Below are 19,452 nucleotides of genomic sequence, written 5' to 3'. Positions count from 1 at the left end.
GTACTTGTCCTGATATTTTTCTTTTTTTTCTTTTTTATTGATTGTTATTGAGCTCCACATTTTTCTATGCTCTCCTCCATGCCTCTCCCCTCTCCACTTCAACTCTCCCCCAAGGTCTCCTGCTCCCAATTTACTCAGAAGATCTTGTCTTTTTCTACTTCCCATGTAGATTAGATCTACGTATGTCTCTTTGTCCTCATTGTTGTCTAGGTTCTCTGGAATTGTGATTTGTGGGCTGGTTTTCTTGGCTTTATGTTTAAAAACCACTTAAGACTGAGTACATGTGTTAATTGTCTTTCTGTGTCTGGGTTACCTCACTCAAAATAATGTTTTCTAGCTCCATCCATTTTCCTGCAAAATTCAAGCTGTCCTTATTTTTTTGTGCTGTGTAGTACTCCATTGTGTAAATGTACCACATTTTCCTTATCCATTCTTCAGTTGAGGGGCATTTAGGTTGTTTCCAGGTTCTGGCTATGGCAAGCAAAGCTGCTATGAACATAGTTGAGCACATGTCCTTGTGGCACCATTGAGCATCCTGTGGATATATACCCCAAAGTGGTATTGCTGGGTCTTGAGGAAGGTTGTTTCCTAATTTTCTGAGAAATCGCCACACTGACATCCAAAGGGGGGGCTGTACCAGCTTGCATTCCCACCAGCAAGTGTTCCCTTTTCCCCACATCCTCTCCAGCATAAGTTGTCATCAGTGTTTTTGATCTTGGCCATTCTTACAGGTGTAAGATGTTGTAAAGGTGTCAGAGTTGTTTGCATTCCTCTGATGACTAAGGATATACCATTGTGTTCTTGCACCCTTTCCTTGAAATCAGATACACTGATTAATGAAATGGAATTGAGGAACTACGTGTAAGACCATACTATGATAGTCACCTAGTTCTTGAAAAAAAAAAGCCAAAATATACTGGAGAAAAGAGAGCATGTTCAATAAATGGTGCTGGTCGTACTGGATCACTCACTACATATAAAAGAGTGAAACTTAATTTTTGTCTCTCACCCTACAAAAAAATAAATTAAAAAAAAATCTCAACTCTAAGGATCAGCACAAAATGAAGGATCTCAACAGAAGACCTGACACCATGAATCTCACAGAAGCATAAGAAAGGACTTCCGTACAGATCCCTGATAGCACCAATAGTAAAATCAATCACATTTTGGTTTAAGAGTCAAGTCTTTGAAAAAATCATGAAATTATTAAAACAAAAGGTATTAGTCAAAGCTTGGAGTGGGGAAGACATTCAAAACATATCAACAAAGGTAAAAGAGACACAGGCAAAGAGTGACAGACAGTAAAATAAACATAAATATAAGCATAAAGATAAACAAAATTGAGGGAAAGCAGTAAGGTAATCTTTCCCATGAAAAATGGGAAAAAAGGCCTGGAGAGATTGCTCAGTACTTAAAGCACTTATTACACAATCAGCAGGCATGTGGATGAAGTTATGATACCCGCTGGGTGGGCCTGGCGCCAGCTCTTAGAAGTCGACTAGCTATTGACAAGCTCGGAGTTCAACCAAAAGACCTCAATTAATAAGGTGGAGGGAAATTAATAAGGTTGACTTCTGCCATTAGTCCCACGCTATCACACATATGAACACATATGTGCATATACACTTGCACACACCTAAGCTCCCAAATACTTAACTGAATGTGTATATACTTCACACATACACTTAAAAACTGAAAATGAGAAAAGGATATGGTTAAACAAAATAAACTGACATGATGTGAGAGTGTCATATATCAATCTGTTGATTTCATTGGTTAAGTAATAAAGTAACTGCTTGGCCCTCATAGGTTAAAACATAGGTGGGTGGAGTAAACAGAACAGAATGCTGGGACGAAGAGGAAGTGAGCTCAGATGCAGGGCAGCTCCTCTGAGAGACAGACGCCATGCTCTCCTCTCCAGAGCAGATGCAATAAAGCTCCGACCCAGGATGGACATAGGCTAGAATCTTCCCGGTAAGCGCACCTTGGGGTGCTATACACATGAATAGAAATGGGCCAGGCAGTGTAAAAAAGAATACCGTTTGTGTGTCGTTATTTTAGGGCATAAGCTAGCCAGGCAGCCATGAGCCGGGCTGTGGGAAGGGGCCCACAGCTCCTACTACACTGACAAATAAGCATATTTTAAAATGTTGATTTTTTTCTAAACAAAAATGTAAATTAAAGATGTTATTTTGCATATCTGCCTATCAGAAAAACTCAACCAAACAATGTGTATACATAAAACACTGCTCAGATTTCAAGACATCCAATGTTTCATCTAGAATTTTCCTGAGTTTCTAAATTTTATATAATCATAGATATAAACAACTATTTCAAGTATATTCAAGCCTTTACTTATTGTACTGGCTAACTTTATGTCAAAGGGTAGAGTCATCTGAGAAGATGAAACCTCCTTTAAGAAAATGCCTCCAGGGGCTGGAGAGATGGCTCAGAGGTTAAGAGCATTGCCTGCTCTTCCAAAGGTCCTGAGATCAATTCCCAGCAACCACATGGTGGCTCACAACCATCTGTAATGGGGTCTGGTACCCTCTTCTGGCCTGCAGACATACACGCAGACAGAATATTGTATGAATAATAAATAAATATTAAAAAAAATAGAAAAAAGAAAATGCCTCCATAAGATAGGACTGTAGGCAAACCTGTGAGGCAGTCCTTTAGTTAATGATTGATGGAGGAGGGCCCAACCCACTATGGGTGGGGCCACCCCTGGGCTAGTGGTCCTGGGATCTACAAGAAAGCAGACTGAGCAAACCACAATGACCAAACCAGTAAGCAGCACCCTTCCATGGCCTCCGCATCAGCTCCTGCCTCCAGGTTCCTGCCTTGTTTGAGTTCCTGTCCTGACTTCCTTCAAAGACGAACAGTGATAATGAAGTGTAAGACAAGTAAACCCTTTCCTCCCCAACTTGCTTTTGGTAATAGTGTTTCATCATAGTAACCCAATCTAAGATACTTATAAAGTACAAAATTGTAAAGAGCTGGTATCGTTTTTATCATATTTAATACAGCAGTATTATACAACCATTGGAATAACATTAGAATATTAATAAAATGGGAAAATACTTAATATACTGTCAACTTGAAAACATAGCTTACTAGTTATGAATATCCTTTTTCAATAAATCATTATTTCTATTTTAAGCATAAAAACATTTCCCCATTTCAAAAATAATGTAATTTGTACTCAAAATTGTATTATTCAATTTTCCTTCAATTCTACAGTTTCCAGACACACTTCTGATTACTAACCTTTTTGCTATGTATTTCCATAATGGAAAGGGGGTGGCCTATACTGGAGAAGTACACATTCTGTAAATTGCAGTGTTACCTGCATTGTAGCTGTCTGCTGATACGTAAAACCTAAAAAGAAACATTACAACCCATTACATTTATTATACGAAGTGGTTGAAAGGTAAGAAAGGAATGCTGTAAGTATGTTCTGAAAGTGAGGAACATAGAAAAGATAGTAAGTAGACCTGCTGGACGTGGTGCTACATACCTTTAATCCCAGCACATGGTAGGCTGAGGCACGCAGATCTCTGTGGGTTCCAGGCAAAGCTGTAAGCCCTCTATAATAATGTGAGTCCAGGTAGGTGAGAGACGGAGCTCAGGACCAGAATACTTGCTTAAATATGCATGATGGCCTTGGGTTGGATCCCCAGGCCCCCTAGCCCCACAAATAAAATTAATCCTATATGATGAAAAACAGTATGCTGACTATAACTACATACTTTAGTTGAAATGTTTTTTTTTTCTTTCTTTGCTTTCTTCCCCACCCTTCTTTTTTCAGGTGGGTTCTCAGGTGGCTCAAGCTAATTCCTGATACTCCTTTCCAAGTGCTGAGATGCCGGGGGGTGCCACTACTAGCAAAACACCAAAAGCAATGGGCAGGAGGGACGGCTCTGTAGGTTAGAGCACTTTCTCTGCAAGCAAAAGGATCTGTCTGAGATCAGACTCTGACTCCCATGCTAAAAGTTGGGTGTGGCCATGCACTACTGTTACTCAAGTGCCCTTGGGGGTGCAGACAGGAGAATCTCTGGGGCTTGCTGGCTGCAAGCCTAACTCCAGTTTTAGATAGACACTTTGTCTCCATGGGATAAGGTGAAGAGTCATACAGAAGGACATCCAATGTCTTCCTCTACATGCACATGCAGCCTCCCTCCACATGCACAGTTTTGCAATAATATACTGTAAATATATTAATATAATATTAGCGCATACCAGACAGACAGATACAAACACACACCAGTAATGAAATGTTGCTGTCCTTTTTCCTTAAAGCAAACATTTCCAAACACATAAACATGGACACCTTACTTAAAAGATTTCTTTCTGAGGACTATAGTAACTGCCATATACAAATTATATAAATTGAAATGGAAGGCCACTGTTAGAATCAAGAATTTAATAACAACCAAGATCGTACTTCACATAAGGGGGAACATTTCTATAGAAAAAATTACACTAAAAAGTGTAAATTGCTTCTTCTTCTTTTGGCTAAGATCAAGTATTAAAAAAAATACAAGACAGATGATAAATGTAAAATGCTGGTTTACATGTATTCTTTTATTGCTAACCATCAAATTCTGACAATTATTATACCATCAAGTTAAAGACTAAAAATGAATTACAGCTCACTCCGAAGTTATTGAAAAAATATCTGTGTGCCACTAGTATGTGGATGCTCAATAAATACCAAGGACACAATGATGACAGACAGTCACATCACTATGAAGCATATGTTTACAATTTGTTGTTAACACAATGACTAAGAATTGATTATCAAAAAGTCAAGTTTAGCTGTATGTCTCTTCAAACTGAGATGCTGAAAATAATATATACATTCTTTATAATTACATCTGATTAAAATAAAAACCTTAAAATGTAAACAATACAGAATAGGAACACTGAGAATAAAGTCTTACCATTGAACAAAGTGACAACACAAAGATACTTCATCAAAATCACCAACATAAATCGTTTTCCAATATCATTCATTTTTCTAATTGCTCTACAGAAACTAAAATGGATTTTTCCCCATAAAAATGATAATATGCGCCGGGCGGTGGTGGCGCTCGCCTTTAATCCCAGCACTTGGGAGGCAGAGGCAGGCGGATCTCTGGGAGTTCGAGGCCAGCCTGGTCTACAGAGCTAGTTCCAGGACAGGCTCCAAAGCTACACAGAGAAACCCTGTCTCAAAAAACCAAAAAAAAAAAAATGATAATACATCAGGGACATAAAGACCTTCAATCTTTTATGTTAACATATATGTACAGTAAATATTCAACAATTTTTTTACAGCTTACTTAAATAGAAGCATGCTTTTCTATCCATAAATATACACCAATCACCATTCAAGCAAATTAAGCACTTCTGATATCTCATGCACTGTAGGAAGACAAAGCTGAGTATGAATGACACAGTCCTAACAGTAGAAGACTCCACAGTGAAGCTGAAGAGACAATATGTAACATCTCCTTTCTTAATCAATGAAGCCATTTGTATACAAATCTGCTGGACTTCCAGGAGGAGAGAAGGTCCCTACAGAGGTGTTCAGCAGCGAATATGAAATGAGGTTTAGTGGATAGAATTTCCTCTTATTAAAATATTTTCATGGCCTATAGGGTAATTTAGTGGTAGAATGGTTGCTAGCATGTGTGAGGCTAAGCTGGGTTCTATAGAATAAAATGTAAAAGATTTCTAAAAATTAATTTAAAAGTTTTAGGCGCTTAAGATAACTAATGTTCTGAAAAAGGTAACCTCATGAAGTACCTTACTTCAGGAAGGAGGTATATATCCGGCTATTAGTCAATGAAGCATTGCCTTTCATTACTTCTAATGTGTGTGTGTGTTTCATCCAATATATATTTTCATGAAAGAAAAAAATATGTGCATATATCCCTAAGACTAACAGTTTCACACTGGCCAGGTGACTCTGAATTTCCCAGGGTTCCACAAGACCGACTGAGGTTCTTCAGGGCTCAAGAGTGTGTTACTAGACTCTGGAAAATCAGTATTTGTGCGGTCATTCTCACTAGCCCACAAAGTCTTTGTGTACTCACAGAGGTAGCCTGGGGGAGACAGAAAATAAAGATTGGGTGTTTAATCCCCCAACAGAGAGAAACATACTAGATGCTGGTGAGGACAGAGTACGGCTCAGGGGAACAGCATAAAGGAAGAGTTCCAAGCTGCAAAACTCTATAAAGTGGATACTAGACTTGCTGCAATGTCTGCTCTGTTGTGATCTGTTAGAGGCCTCAGCTTAGATCTCAAATTCATGTCTAACTGCCTGAGCTCAAATGCTGCTGTGGGAGATTCTCCCTGAAGCATACTCTATAGAACAAGCGTGGAGATATGAAAAAGGCCTTACCTACTTTCGACTTTGTCCATTTACTTGCTATCACTTGTACAGAGATTTCGCTTTCATGTTAGCAGATACTTTCATAGAATTTTACTGGTTTAATTACAATCAGACCTTGGTATTCAGAGTATAGAATAATACACCATTAAACTTTAAAATACTTTACAAACAAGATAAAGACAAGCACTATAAAACCAAGAACACTTGCTTAGTCTTCCATTTAACCAAAATCTAGTGTCCCTAAATCTTTTTTAAAAAATTCATACTTTTTAATATTTATTTATTATGTATACAATATTCTGTTCTGTGTGTATGCCTGCTGGCCAGAAGAGGTCACCAGACCTCATTACAGATGGTTGTGAGCCACCATGTGGTTGCTGAGAATTGAACTCAGGACCTTTGGAAGAGCAGGCAATGCTCTTAACTGCTGAGCCCATCCCTAAATCTTTAATGGTAAGTGTGTGTGTGCCTGTGTGTGTATTTGAGGCAGGGTCTTGCTATATTGCCAATGATGACCTGGAACCCACTATGTAGCTAAAGGTGGATAACCTTGAATTCATGATCCTTTTTGCTTAGCCTCCCAAACACATAAAGGCAAGTGCTGGGATTATAGGTGCGCACCCCTACATCATTTTAATGGCACTTTTCAATAAAATTTTCCTGGGGCAGGAAATATAGCTTAGTGGTAGAAAGCTTGCTTAGCATAAGTAGCATAAGTGAGGCCCTATTTCAAACTCTGGTACCACACATATATACAATTTTACCACCAGATTCTGCTTTCCCTTTTACTATTCCAAAATGCTATATAGTCACACAAAATGGTATCACATGAATGAATTTTCAATTGTTTACAAATTGTTCCACAAACATTCAAAATTTGCACATTCAATATTTAAAACTAGAGTGTAGCCAGGAATTACGCTTTTTCATTTCTTCCACTCCATTTTTACTACAGTTTGGATTCTCTAGATATAGGAGCTCAAAGGTGTTGGTCAAGATGTTTTGAGGAAACACTTTACATTTCATACCCAGTAAGAATTTCGATGGCAACAGATATTCCCACTTAGCTGTACTTCAGACATTCCGTTGGACAAGAGCAAATATTACCGTGCTGTAACCATCCAGAGTCCCAGTGTCACGTTGGCAGCTAAAAGTACACTGCCACCAAGCAAGATGAAAAATCCTATGAGATCCTTAACGTCATTGTCTCCAATCACTGAGGTAAGGGTAGCATCCAGGAAAGAGTTTAAAATCCATTGACCATCTAAGGCAAAGCAGGGCACTGCATTAACAATAGCCAGAGCTCCAGAAAGAGAAATCAGATACCTGGGTAAAGGTGAGTTAAGGAGCTAGCTGCCAAGTCCAAATGGAAACCATCTTTTGAGAAGTCAGAAGACAATGGACAGGGAGATGAGATTACAGTAGACTTCTCTACTATAAGTGTAACATTCTTTTCCATAGCTCTAGTCTTTAAGACAAATAAGTTAAAAGTACTTTGAAGTTCAAAAACTTTGAATAGAAAAATAAAGGCAAACTAACAAATCTAAAATGGATCCTAAGAAGATTAAACTTTTATAATCCTTTAATGTTACAACAAAGGGAAAGAAATGTAGCACTAAGGAATAAGAATGTTACTTTTTTAAATCTTGAGACTGGGTCTTGCTGCACAGACTGGTGATGTTCTTGTCTCACACACCAGTCCCCAAATTACTTAAAAAATTTATTTTATGGGCCAGGGGGTGGTGGCGCACGCCTTTAATCCCAGCACTCGGGAGGCAGAGGCAGGCGGATCTCTGTGAGTTCGAGACCAGCCTGGTCTACAGAGCTAGTTCCAGGACAGGCTCCAAAGCTACAGAGACCCTGTCTCAAAAAAAAATTATTTTATGTGTATATATGTGTATTTGTGTAAATGTATGTGTGCACATGCATACTGAAGGCCATGGGGTCAGAATAGGTGTGTGGATCCCCTGGAATTGGAGTTATCGTTGTGAACTACTATGTGGGTGCTCAAAATAGAACCTGAGTCTTCTGGGATAGCAATCAGTGCTCTTAACTGCTGAGCTATCTCTCCAGCCCTCAAAACTACTTTTTTTTTTTTTCCTAGACAGGGTTTCTCTACGTAACAGCTCTGGATGTCCTGGAACTAGGTCTGTAGACCAGGCTGGCACCGAATTCACAGAGATCCGCCTGCCTCTGCCTCCTGAGTGCTGATGGATTAAAGGCGTGTGCTACCACTATCTGGAATTTATTAATAAACTCAAGTCTGGCAGGATTGTGTTGCTATATGCCTTTAATCCCAGCACTCAGGAGGTAGAGGCTGAGGCAGGTGGATCTTTGTGAGGTGGAGGCCAGGTTGGTCTAAAGAGCAACTCAGGTCAGGGCTACACTGTAAGACCATGTCTCAAAAAAAAAAAAAAAAAAAAAAAGTTCAAGTTTGAGAGAAGTCATCACCTCATCTCACGAGTAACTGAAGCCTCATCCTTTACAAACTTCTTGTAAATTAACTCTCAAGCTGCACCTTTCTGCACCTTCTTATAGGTATCTTTACTTACACATTTCCATTATGTTTTCTGTAAAAATATACACTTTTGTGGGGCTAGAGACATGACTCAGCAGCGCAGTAGTTGCTCTTGCATAGGACATGGGTTCGATTCCCAGTACCCACAAGGCAGTTTCTCACGCTGTTGAAATGCCTGCCTGCTGTTCTTCCCACAATCCTCCTCTCTGTATATTAACCTTTCTCCATACCCGATGAGTTTACTCCACTGACTTTCCCCTCACATGCTAAACCGTAAAACCTAATCTCTTTCAGTTTTTTTTTTTGTTTGTTTGTTTGTTTGTTTTTCGAGACAGGGTTTCTCTGTGTAGCTTTGGAGCCTGTCCTGGAACTAGCTCTTGTAGACCAGACTGGCCTCAAACTCACAGAGATCCACCTGCCTCTGCCTCTTGAGTGCTGGGATTAAAGGCGTGCGCCACCACCGCCTGGCTAATTTCTTTCATCTTTAAAGTCTCTCTCTCATTTTTTTTTTTTTTTGGCTGTAAGCAATTAAATAATAAGGCCTATATTTGTAATGCTTTATTCAAGATAAAAACGATGAAGCTACAAATAACACACTTTTAATGTACTTTTCAAACCTGAAAGGATACTTGACAAATGTCTCCACAATCACTGGCAGATCTATGCTTAGAAAGTTGAAACGTGGGATAAAACTTGTGATGCTCACTAAAAATGAAAAAAGGAATAATAAATATTATCCATATCAGATAAGCAACAACACTATAAATTTACAATATGATCAAAACCTGCACTAGTCTATTAACATGGATGATCAAAACTTTCCTACACATGTGCAAGCAAGCTATATACCTCATATATAAGGAATCAGGGCCAGGCATTCAATTCCATTACTTGGGAAGTAGAGGCAGGAGGATCTTTGTGAGCCCAGCCTGGTGTATAAAGCAAGTTCCAGGCCAGCCAGGGCTATACAGTAAGATCCTGTCTCAGAACAAAACAAACAAATAAAAAAAAGAAAGGAAAAAAGAAGGAGGAAAGGAGGAAGAGAAATCAGTTAATAAACATCTACTAAATATAGTGGAATTAAAAAGCTCATGTCCCAATGTATACCTATGTTTTGAGGTTACAGTTAAGATAAAGCAGACTACATACCAATTATGACTACCAAATATAGAGTGTGACTTGAAAATGTAAGTTATATCAAAAGCATTCTTATCCTTTCAAAGAGGAGTATTCTAAAAATTACACTTGTTCCAACTATTATGCTATTTAAAATAATTACTTTTTTATTGCTAACATAAAGATTAACATGAGGGGATCTTTAAAGTTCCTGTATGTTGTGGATTCCATAACCCTGTTTTGGTCTAAAATGTATCCAGTCATTAGGCAAAACTCACAGTCCACATTTCAAAATTAACCCCAACTAGAACCATTTCTTCATTTATTGAGAATAGCTGCCCGAAGTCACTTAACATCAAACCAGTAAACAAGAAAACCGATACAGGTTGTCTCCTACTATACAACTCTAAGGCAAGCTACATGGGGTGGCGCGCACCTTCAGTCCCAGCACTCAGGAGGCAGAGGCAGGCGGATCTCTGAATCTGAGGTCAGACTGGTCTACAAAGTGAGTTCCAGGATACCTAGGGCTATCTCTCTTGAAAAACAAAAAGAACAAAAACTATGAAGCAGTATTGTGCAAGATGGTGCCTGCCTTTACTCCCAGCATTTAGGAGGCAGTGGCAGGTATATCTCTATGAGTTTAAGGTGTGCTTGGTGTATGTAGCAAGTTCCAGGCCAGCCAAGGCTACATAGTAAGTCTCTGACTAAAAGTAAAAACAATGAACAGAAAACAACCTTTTAAAGAATAGCATAAAATGCAAATATTCATCTACTGATAAATGGATAAAGGAAATACGGTCATTCAAGGATGAACCTTGAGAACACTATGCTACATAAAATAAGCCAGCTATAAAATATTCAATTTATATGAAATGTATAGAACAGGCACATTTATAGAAACAAAGTGGTTGTCAAGGGCAAGGGATTGATGTGGGAAGGTCATATGTCTATCTGTTGCTTTCATTGGTTAATTAATAAAGAAACTGCTTGGCCTGATAGGTCAGAACATAGGTGGGTAGAGTAGACAGAACAGAATGCTGGGAGGAAGAGGAAGTGAGGTCAGACGCGATGGAGCCAGCCGCCAGGTCAGACAAGCTGAATCTTTCCTGGTAAGCCACCATCTCGTGGTGCTACACAGATTATTAGAAATGGGTTAATCAAGATATAAGAATTAGCTGATAAGAGGCTAGATATAATGGGCCAGGCAGTGTTTATGTGAATACAGTTTGTGTGTTGTTATTTCCAGGGCTAAGCTAGCCGTGCAGGAGCTGGGCAGGACAAAAAGCAGGCCTGCCTGCAGCTCCTTCTACAAGGGATGTTCATGTTGGACGGAGAATAAAGCATAGGTGGTAGAGTGCTTGCCTAGCATGTATGAAGTCCTGAGTTTTATGCCCAGGGCCACATAAAACAGGATGTCAGTGGTATATCCACTATAACCCCAACACTCAGGAAGTGAAAAACACGAAGATCAGGAGGTCAACTTTGTCCTCAGTTCCATAGGGAGTTTGAGGCCAGTCTTGGCTACATGAGACCTTGTCTCAAAAGACAAAAGCATTTATGTGTCATGCACTTTTATGTATTTTGGTAATCTCAAGAGCATGTAGCTCTTGCCACCATTTTGGAGAATTTGGATACATTTTATGAACTCAGAAAACATCAGAGACTAACTGTCTGACTTGGGCAAAAATCATCAGGAAGCAAAGAGTGTCATTCTCTATAGGTTAATTCTTTTTTCTTCTATTTTAACTCTGCTTAATGCTTAAGAACAAGTTAATAAAATTTTGATAAGTGATCAAATTTATAATAAATGGAATCAGCACAAGGATTTGTATCGAGTTTTTGCAACTGAGAATATATATGATCTTAAGGATTTTTTAAGAGTCTATTCCAATAATACCCACCTGTGTAGTGAAGATGCAGTGGGTGTCCTACATACAGCATATCAATTTGAGGTGGATGTTTCACTTTTATTAATCGAGTGTGAGTTTCCAAAGATGGTACTATACAGAAACTTGAACTTGAGCTGGTTTTGCAATCTTTATTGCTTCTACAAACTTGGGTAGCTTCAACTGCTTTCCGGGCAGGTAGACACGTATGCTAAAAATACAATATTAATCAATATTAGAAATTATTTATTAACAAGAAAAATCTAGGTTGCATTCCTTCATGTTTTTCTTGTCACCCAGCAGATTAGAAATTCCTTTCATATAAAAGGAATGCTATTATTGTACAACTACTATGAATTAAATTTCAATATTCCATTTTTGCTATATGGATATCATACCAATATAGATGTTTAGATTCTCAGATAAAATGTAATATCTGAAACACAGGTCTTAATTAAATGACACAAAGTAAATAGAATAAAAAGAGAAAGCTTTATAACTTTTGTTTTAGCTTTATCTATTTATTTTAGTAATTATATCAGACAAGTAGAACTGCCTTGGGGACAACTTACCAAACGCTTATTAAAGTTATTTCTGTAGGAAAAACACACATCTGTGAGGCTGTGATTGTTACAGCATTCAGTAGAACCATCTAGTCGTTTGTATGCTAAAAAGAAACACAGTCCTTATTAGAATCTATTTACATAGAAGTATTATTTGTTTAAAATTCTGCTTTTTAATGACATAAAACACTCAGGAGGCAGAGGCAGGCAGATCTCTGTGAGTTCAAGGCCAGCCTGCTTTAAAAACGGACTGTGGGAGCCGGGCGGTGGTGGCGCACGCCTTTAATCCCAGCACTTGGGAGGCAGAGGCAGGCGGATCTCTGTGAGTTCGAGACCAGCCTGGTCTACAAGAGCTTGTTTGACAAATGTTTCAACCTTAAAGAATCAGATTGGTCACTAAAAATAATTCTTAATACTAGTGAACAAGAGAATACCAGACATCTGGACATCTACCAATATCAAATAAAAGTACCAAGCATTACCTATGAAATACTTTAAAGGGAGGGAAGGAAGGAGAGCTAGAGGCAGAGACACAGGCAGACAGGAAAAAGGGAGGAGGGGAAGAGGAAAGAATCTTGAATCAAGCCTCTAAATTTGAAAAAGACAAGACTGTGAAATTTGAGAAAACAAGTGACTCAGTCTCAATAAACACATGGCCTTTCAAAAACAAGGGGTTTTGTGATAAACTGAAGAGACTTAGAAGGCATAATACACCACAATGTTAAAAAAAAAACCCCAAGTATTAAAAAATAGGGAAGGGGCTGATAAAATTGCTCAGTGAAAAAAAGTGTTTGTCACTCAACTATGTAAGCCTGATGATCCGAGTTCCATCTCTAGAACCCACAGAAAGGTGGAAGGGGAGAAAGTTCTCTGACTTCCATACAATTGTAACCCCCCAAACATGCACACAATAAATAAATCTAGAAATAAAGAAAATGTTTCATACTAAAAGGCTCATGAATATATGGAAAACTAAATCTGGAAAGAATTTGGGGGGGCTGGAGAGATGGCTCAGTGGTTAAGAGCATTGCCTGCTCTTCCAAAGGTCCTGAGTTCAATTCCCAGCAACCACATGGTGGCTCACAACCATCTGTAATGAGGTCTGGTGCCCTCTTCTGATACACACAGACAGAATATTGTATACATAATAAATAAATAAATATTTAAAAAAAAGAATTTGGGAGGTGACCTTTTCAGAGTTAACTAAGTTTAGCAGGTTCCCAGAAGAAACTTGCTTCAGCCTTACCACCTGCTGCAGAGGCCAACAAAACCTACTTCCCATGTCTTTTTGGAAGTCAAGACAACTTCCCTGGACTTCTGCTATACAAAACCCCAGATAGGTTTGGACATGTTAGCACCCACACATGACTTCTATAACTGCTTTTGTTTAGTTGTATTTTAGTAAGAAAAAAAAGGGGGATTCTTTTCTTTTCATTGAGATCCACCTGCCTCTGCCTCCCGAGTGCTGGCACTCACCACCACATCCAGCTGATTTTACAATTACTTTTTTTCTGTGGTACTAGAAATAGAACTCAGGTCATTGCACACATTATACAAATCTTCTATTGGGGCTGGAGAGATGCCTCAGTGGTTAAGAGCACTGGCTGCTCTTCCAAAGGTCCTGAGTTCAATTCCCAGCAACCACATGGTGGCTCACAACCATCTGTAAGGAGATCTGGTGCCCTCTTCTGGCCTGCAGGTATACACACAGACAGAATATTGTATACATAATAAATAAATAGCTACCTTTAATCCCAGCAGAGGCAGGTGGATCTCTGTGAGTTGGAGGCCAGCCTCTTCTACAAGAGCTAGTTAGTTCCAGGACAGGCTCCAAAGCTACAGAGAAACCCTGTCTCGAAAAACAACAACAACAACAACAAAAAAAACCCCCCACAAATCTTCTATCACTTGTTCCAACCCGAACAACAAGTGTTTTGAGTTCTAGAAGTCAAATATAATGTTATAGAAGAAATTATAGGTTCAACAGTATATAATACAGGAAACAAATACCCAATATTCCAAGAAGAATATATATTACTTTGAGCCTATTTATTTTAATAACTTGCTTTAAAACAATTGGAAAAATAAATCAATAGAAATGGTCTCAGGGTTAGTAATGAAAGGGACTGGTACTTGAAACATTATGTTATATTGAGAGAATGCACACACCTCTAACTGGGAAGCTTAATTGTTGCAATGTTGATGCACTTATACAGTAACCAATTTGGGGTTCATATGCAATAGTATCTAAACATTCATTCCAATCTTGCACGTTAGTAACAGGGCAATCCTGAAGATGAGTGACAAGGTCTCCCACAAAAAGGCCTCTGGGTCCAATGGCAGGTGAGTCCTTGGAAAGAAGGAAAATCAAATCAGACAATGTATAATAGCAAGCTATAATCAATCAAAACTAGCCATGGTAATAGATACTGCACTAATTAAAAATAGAATACTTTTTAACATTTTTATTAGTTCTTTGAGAATTTCACACAATGTATTTTGAGCCTATTCACTGCTCCCCCAACTCCTTCTAACAACCCTCTCCACTCTCCCATTCCTTTCCATTCAGCTCAGAGTTTTCCTCAAATTAGAATCATTTTGAATAATGGCATAAAACAATCCATCTCTAAATCCAAAATTTATAGTCAAACAATTTTAATTGCATTCACCAGTTCACAAATATCATGAAGTTTTCACAACTTAAAAACCCCATTTATTGATTATTAAGATTAAAATATTTTAATCCCAGCACTCAGGGAGGCAGAGGCAAGCGGATCTTTGTGAGTTCGAGGCCAGCCTGGCAGTCTACAGAGTGAGTTCCAGGACAGCCAGAGATATACAGAGAAACTGTGTTTTGAAAAATTAAAAAAATAACAAAGAAATAAGGTACACAACACAGGCTTAGTGTGTACCAGGTCCTAAGTTTGATTACCAACAGCACAAAAAGGTGAAAATCAAAAAGAGTGAGCAGCTGGAGATGACTCCGTGGTTAAGAGTACTGGCTGCTCTTCTAGAGTGGCTCATGACAGTCATTAAACCCAAGTTCCAGGGGATCCAGTGCACTCTTCTGGCCTCCATGGGTAGTGGGTATCTAAGCAGTACACAGACACACTGGCAAAGCACCTACCCATGCACATAAAATGAAATTTAAAAGTTAAAAAAAAACTTTTTAATGTAAAAAAAAAAGCCAAGACACAACAAAGCACTCTCCAGTGGATGGCCCCACATCCAGAAGACTAGAGAAGGACAATACAAACTGAAGCCCATGGGTTAGCAAATTAAAGTCTGAGGTTGCCAGGACTACACAGTCAGACTCTGTCTCAAATTCAAGAAATTTTAAAAAAGAAAAATAAATCTGTGCACACCTTCTGGGGATAAACAACAACAAAACCTATAATGAACAGAACAGAAGCTGGGGAGGCTGTGCAAACGTGAAGGCCTGAGTCTGGAGCCCCAGCACCCTCCCCCCCCACACACAAAGATATAATGACTTAAGCCTGAGGAAGCAGAGACAGTAAGTTCCCTCTTGCTTGCCGGCCAGCTAGTATAATTAAATGGATAAGCTCCAGGCTCAGTGAGAGACCCTTTCTCAGAAAATTAAGGAAGAGAGCTAGAGAGATGGCTTAGTGGTGGAATCACTGGCTATTCTTTGAGGAAACCCAGGGTTTGACTCCCAGCACCCACAAAGTGGCTCACAATTACTTGTAACTCTAGTTACAGGGCATCCAAAACTCTTTTCTGCCTTCCATGGGACCTAGGCAGGCACCTGGTGTGTGTGTGTGTGTGTGTGTGTATGTATCCATATACACAATCATATGTGTGTGTATTGTGTAGGCAAAACTCACATACATATAAAATAATAAAATTTAAAAGATAAATGTAGGGGGTAACGGTGTGGTGGTGTATAGTCTTAATCCCAACACTGAGGAGGCAGAGGCAGGAGGATCTCTATGAATTCAAGGCCAGCCCACTCTCCATAGTGAGTTTTAGGACATCTAGGGCTATATAGTGAGATCCTGTCTCAATAAATAAATACATATTAGGGGGAGAGCATTAAGGAAAACACCTGATGTCAACCTTTGGCCTCCATATGCATCAACACACACACACATGTGCATACTCACTTGAACACAGATTATAAACATATGCAAAATACCAGCTAATTAAAATTCAAGAGAGATGGCTCAGCAGTTAAGCTGTTCTTCCAAAGGACCTGAGTTCGGTTCCCAGTACCCATATAAGGTAGCTCTCAAGGAGCTCTAACTCCAGCTCCAGGAGATCCAAGACACTCTTCTAGACTTTGTAGGTACTGCTGCTCTTTCAGAGGACCTGAGTTCAGTCCCCAGCATCTACATCAGGTAGCTTACAGCCACCTCTAATTCCAGAAGCAGGGGATCAAACACCATCTTCTAAAAGGCCTTTACTGGCACTCACGTATGTGTAGCATATATAAACATAAATAAAATTTTTATAAATTCAAGAGAAACTCTTATATCCTTAGTGAACAATACCACAGGATAAGTTTTTATATAATTACATCCCCAAATATACAGACAAAGGCAATTTTCCTCTTGAAAAGATAAAGTCTTGACAGCATCATAGTAGCTACTAAAATACAGAATTAGCAGTTAACTTAAAACTCCTACAAATGAGAAGGGGAGGGGAGAAAAGGAAGGGAGAGGACCAAAATATATAGCTCAGTAAAAACAATTAAAAACACTCCTACAAAATGTTTTGGCTGAGCAACCTAGATTTAATTATTCTTCTTAGTAGTATTGAAAAGCAGAAATATAAAAACAATAAAGATAAAGAAAGCATTTTTATCAATAAACCACATACAAAATTTTGATATTACCTCTTTAGCTCAGAACAAAAAACAATTTTCATGACATTAAAAAAAATCCAATTTATTTCCCAACACTATGTTTGCATTTGAAGGGATTTTAAGAATTACAACAGACCATCTGGTGAGAGGACACCCTAGGCGATCCATTATTTACCTCTGCGACTTCAGTGATAAGTACCCCAACTCCAGTGTAGTAAAATGGTAAGAGAATTACTGGGAGTAGAAGAAGAGCTAAAATACCAAGGAGAGCAAGGACAAAATTATGCCATATACCTGAAAAGACAGAGAATAAAAGTAATAAGTTCAACAGTAGCAAGAATAACAGTTTGCTGGACTTTGTAACACATGGCATTCTAGAAAGATTATAAATAGAACAGGGTTGCGAGGCAGAGGGTTCTATTAGCTGTTAGGCAGATAGATGCTCACTAAGTCTGCCTTCATTACACATACTAAAATCTGAAGTGCACATGCTATAATTCTGAAGGCTGTATGAGATTATGGTTTAATAAAAATTCAACAAACACCTTCTAACTATGCCGTCTTTATAGAATAAATATACACACCCTTAATTTAAACATGTCCATGTTCTTTGATAGAAACCCCAAGCATATACAAATGAAAGTCAGGGTGAAATTAGAAAGCAAAATTCTTAGGACTGGGGAAATGGTTCAGTAGGTAAAACACATGCTGTGCAAGCATAGGAATCTGAACCGAGATCCCTAGAATCAGCATAAGGGCCGAGCTGTAATTTCAGCAGCTGGGGGCTCACTGGGAATTAGTTTGTTCAGAGAAAATGCTAGTGTGTGAAATAAAGAGGGGATTTCCTTGGTTTTGATTGTTCTTTTTGTTTTTTAGACAAGATCTTTTTTTTTTGGTTTTTCGAGACAGGGTTTCTCTGTGTAGCTTTGGAGCCTGTCCTGGAACTAGCTCTTGTATTGTAGACCAGGCTGGTCTCGAACTCACAGACATCCACCTGCCTCTGCCTCCCAAGTGCTGGGATTAAAGGCGTGCACCACCATTGTCCCACTAATTAAAATATTTTCAATGATGAGTTTATAATATTTTCATTTGTACCAAATCTAAGACATAAAATCAATGATACTGCTATAATTTGGTATTTTTCCATATTTGCTAACTATATTTAATAAATAATTTTATACTGAGGTGTTGAGACAACTTGGGGGATAAAGGCATTTGCTGCTAAGTCTCATGACGTGAGTTCAGTCACCAGGCCTCACGTGGGAGAAGGCAAAACCGTCAATAAATTGTACTTTGACTCCCATGTGAAGGTATAGTGTAGCACACATGAGCAAGCACATGCACTAAAATAACAACTAAAATAATATAATTTAAAAATTTTAAATTGATACGTTTTCAAAAATCTTTAAAATTTGTGTGTGTGTGTGTGCACATGTATGTGTGTGTGGTATATGCAATGTATATACAGGTGCACTGACCCAAGCATGCACTTGTGGAGGCCAAGAATGATGTCCACACCTTCCCCCCATCCCCCCTATCGCTATTATGAATTAGTTTGTTCAGAGAAAATGCTAGTGCGTGAAATAAAGAGGGGATTTCCTTGGTTTTGATCTGTTTGTTGCAGTTGGGCTGGGCGGTGGTGGCACGCCTTTAATCCCAGCACTTGGGAGGCAGAGGCAGGCGGATCTCTGTGAGTTCGAGACCAGCCTGGTCTACAAAGCTAGTTCCAGGACAGGCTCCAAAACCACAGAGAAACCCTGTCTCGGAAAAAAAAAAAAAAAACCAAAAAAAAAAAACTTGCAGTTGGTATTATTACCCTCTAAATTCTGAATTTGCCAATGATGGCTAGGCGAAAATGGATGTGTGTGAAGCAGACACATGTCACTCATCTAAACAAACTCTTGGCCGTTAATGCTTTGTTTATTAGTATACTTCCAAAATACTTCTTACCACTTTTGTGAGCCACCATGTGGTTGCTGGGAATTGAACTCAGGACCTCTGGAACAATCAATGCTCTTAACCGCTGAGCCATCTCTCCAGCCCTTCTTACCACTTTTGCTTTCTCAAGAGCACAGTTTTTTAATAATGACAGAAAAGACAGTTTGGCTAAATAATTTTTGTCACTGTTCTGTGCACTACCAGATGTTCCGTTAGAATTACTA

The 19,452-nt window shown here is 38.8% G+C and overlaps 1 protein-coding gene across 2 annotated transcripts in view; it reads right to left on the bottom strand.

The window, feature by feature from the left end:
• Window positions 1–4,559: 4,559 nt before the first annotated feature.
• Window positions 4,560–19,452, bottom strand: part of Mbtps2 (membrane bound transcription factor peptidase, site 2) — a 43,336-nt gene continuing 28,443 nt past the window's right edge. For both annotated transcript variants that reach the window (XM_057759492.1, XM_057759493.1), the window contains exons 6-11: window positions 17,466–17,584; window positions 14,635–14,815; window positions 12,475–12,569; window positions 11,918–12,113; window positions 9,530–9,605; window positions 4,560–7,708 (exon numbers count right to left, since the gene is read on the bottom strand). In XM_057759492.1, coding sequence (XP_057615475.1) covers window positions 7,486–7,708; window positions 9,530–9,605; window positions 11,918–12,113; window positions 12,475–12,569; window positions 14,635–14,815; window positions 17,466–17,584 — 890 coding nt within the window. In that variant the 3' untranslated portion in view covers window positions 4,560–7,485. The remainder of the gene's footprint in view (window positions 7,709–9,529; window positions 9,606–11,917; window positions 12,114–12,474; window positions 12,570–14,634; window positions 14,816–17,465; window positions 17,585–19,452) is intronic.

The sequence above is a fragment of the Chionomys nivalis genome, chromosome X (genome assembly GCF_950005125.1).
Source record: "Chionomys nivalis chromosome X, mChiNiv1.1, whole genome shotgun sequence".
Taxonomy (NCBI): domain Eukaryota; kingdom Metazoa; phylum Chordata; class Mammalia; order Rodentia; family Cricetidae; genus Chionomys; species Chionomys nivalis.
The sequence above is the reverse complement of the archived record's forward strand: the minus strand, read 5'-3'. Positions and strand labels throughout refer to the sequence as shown.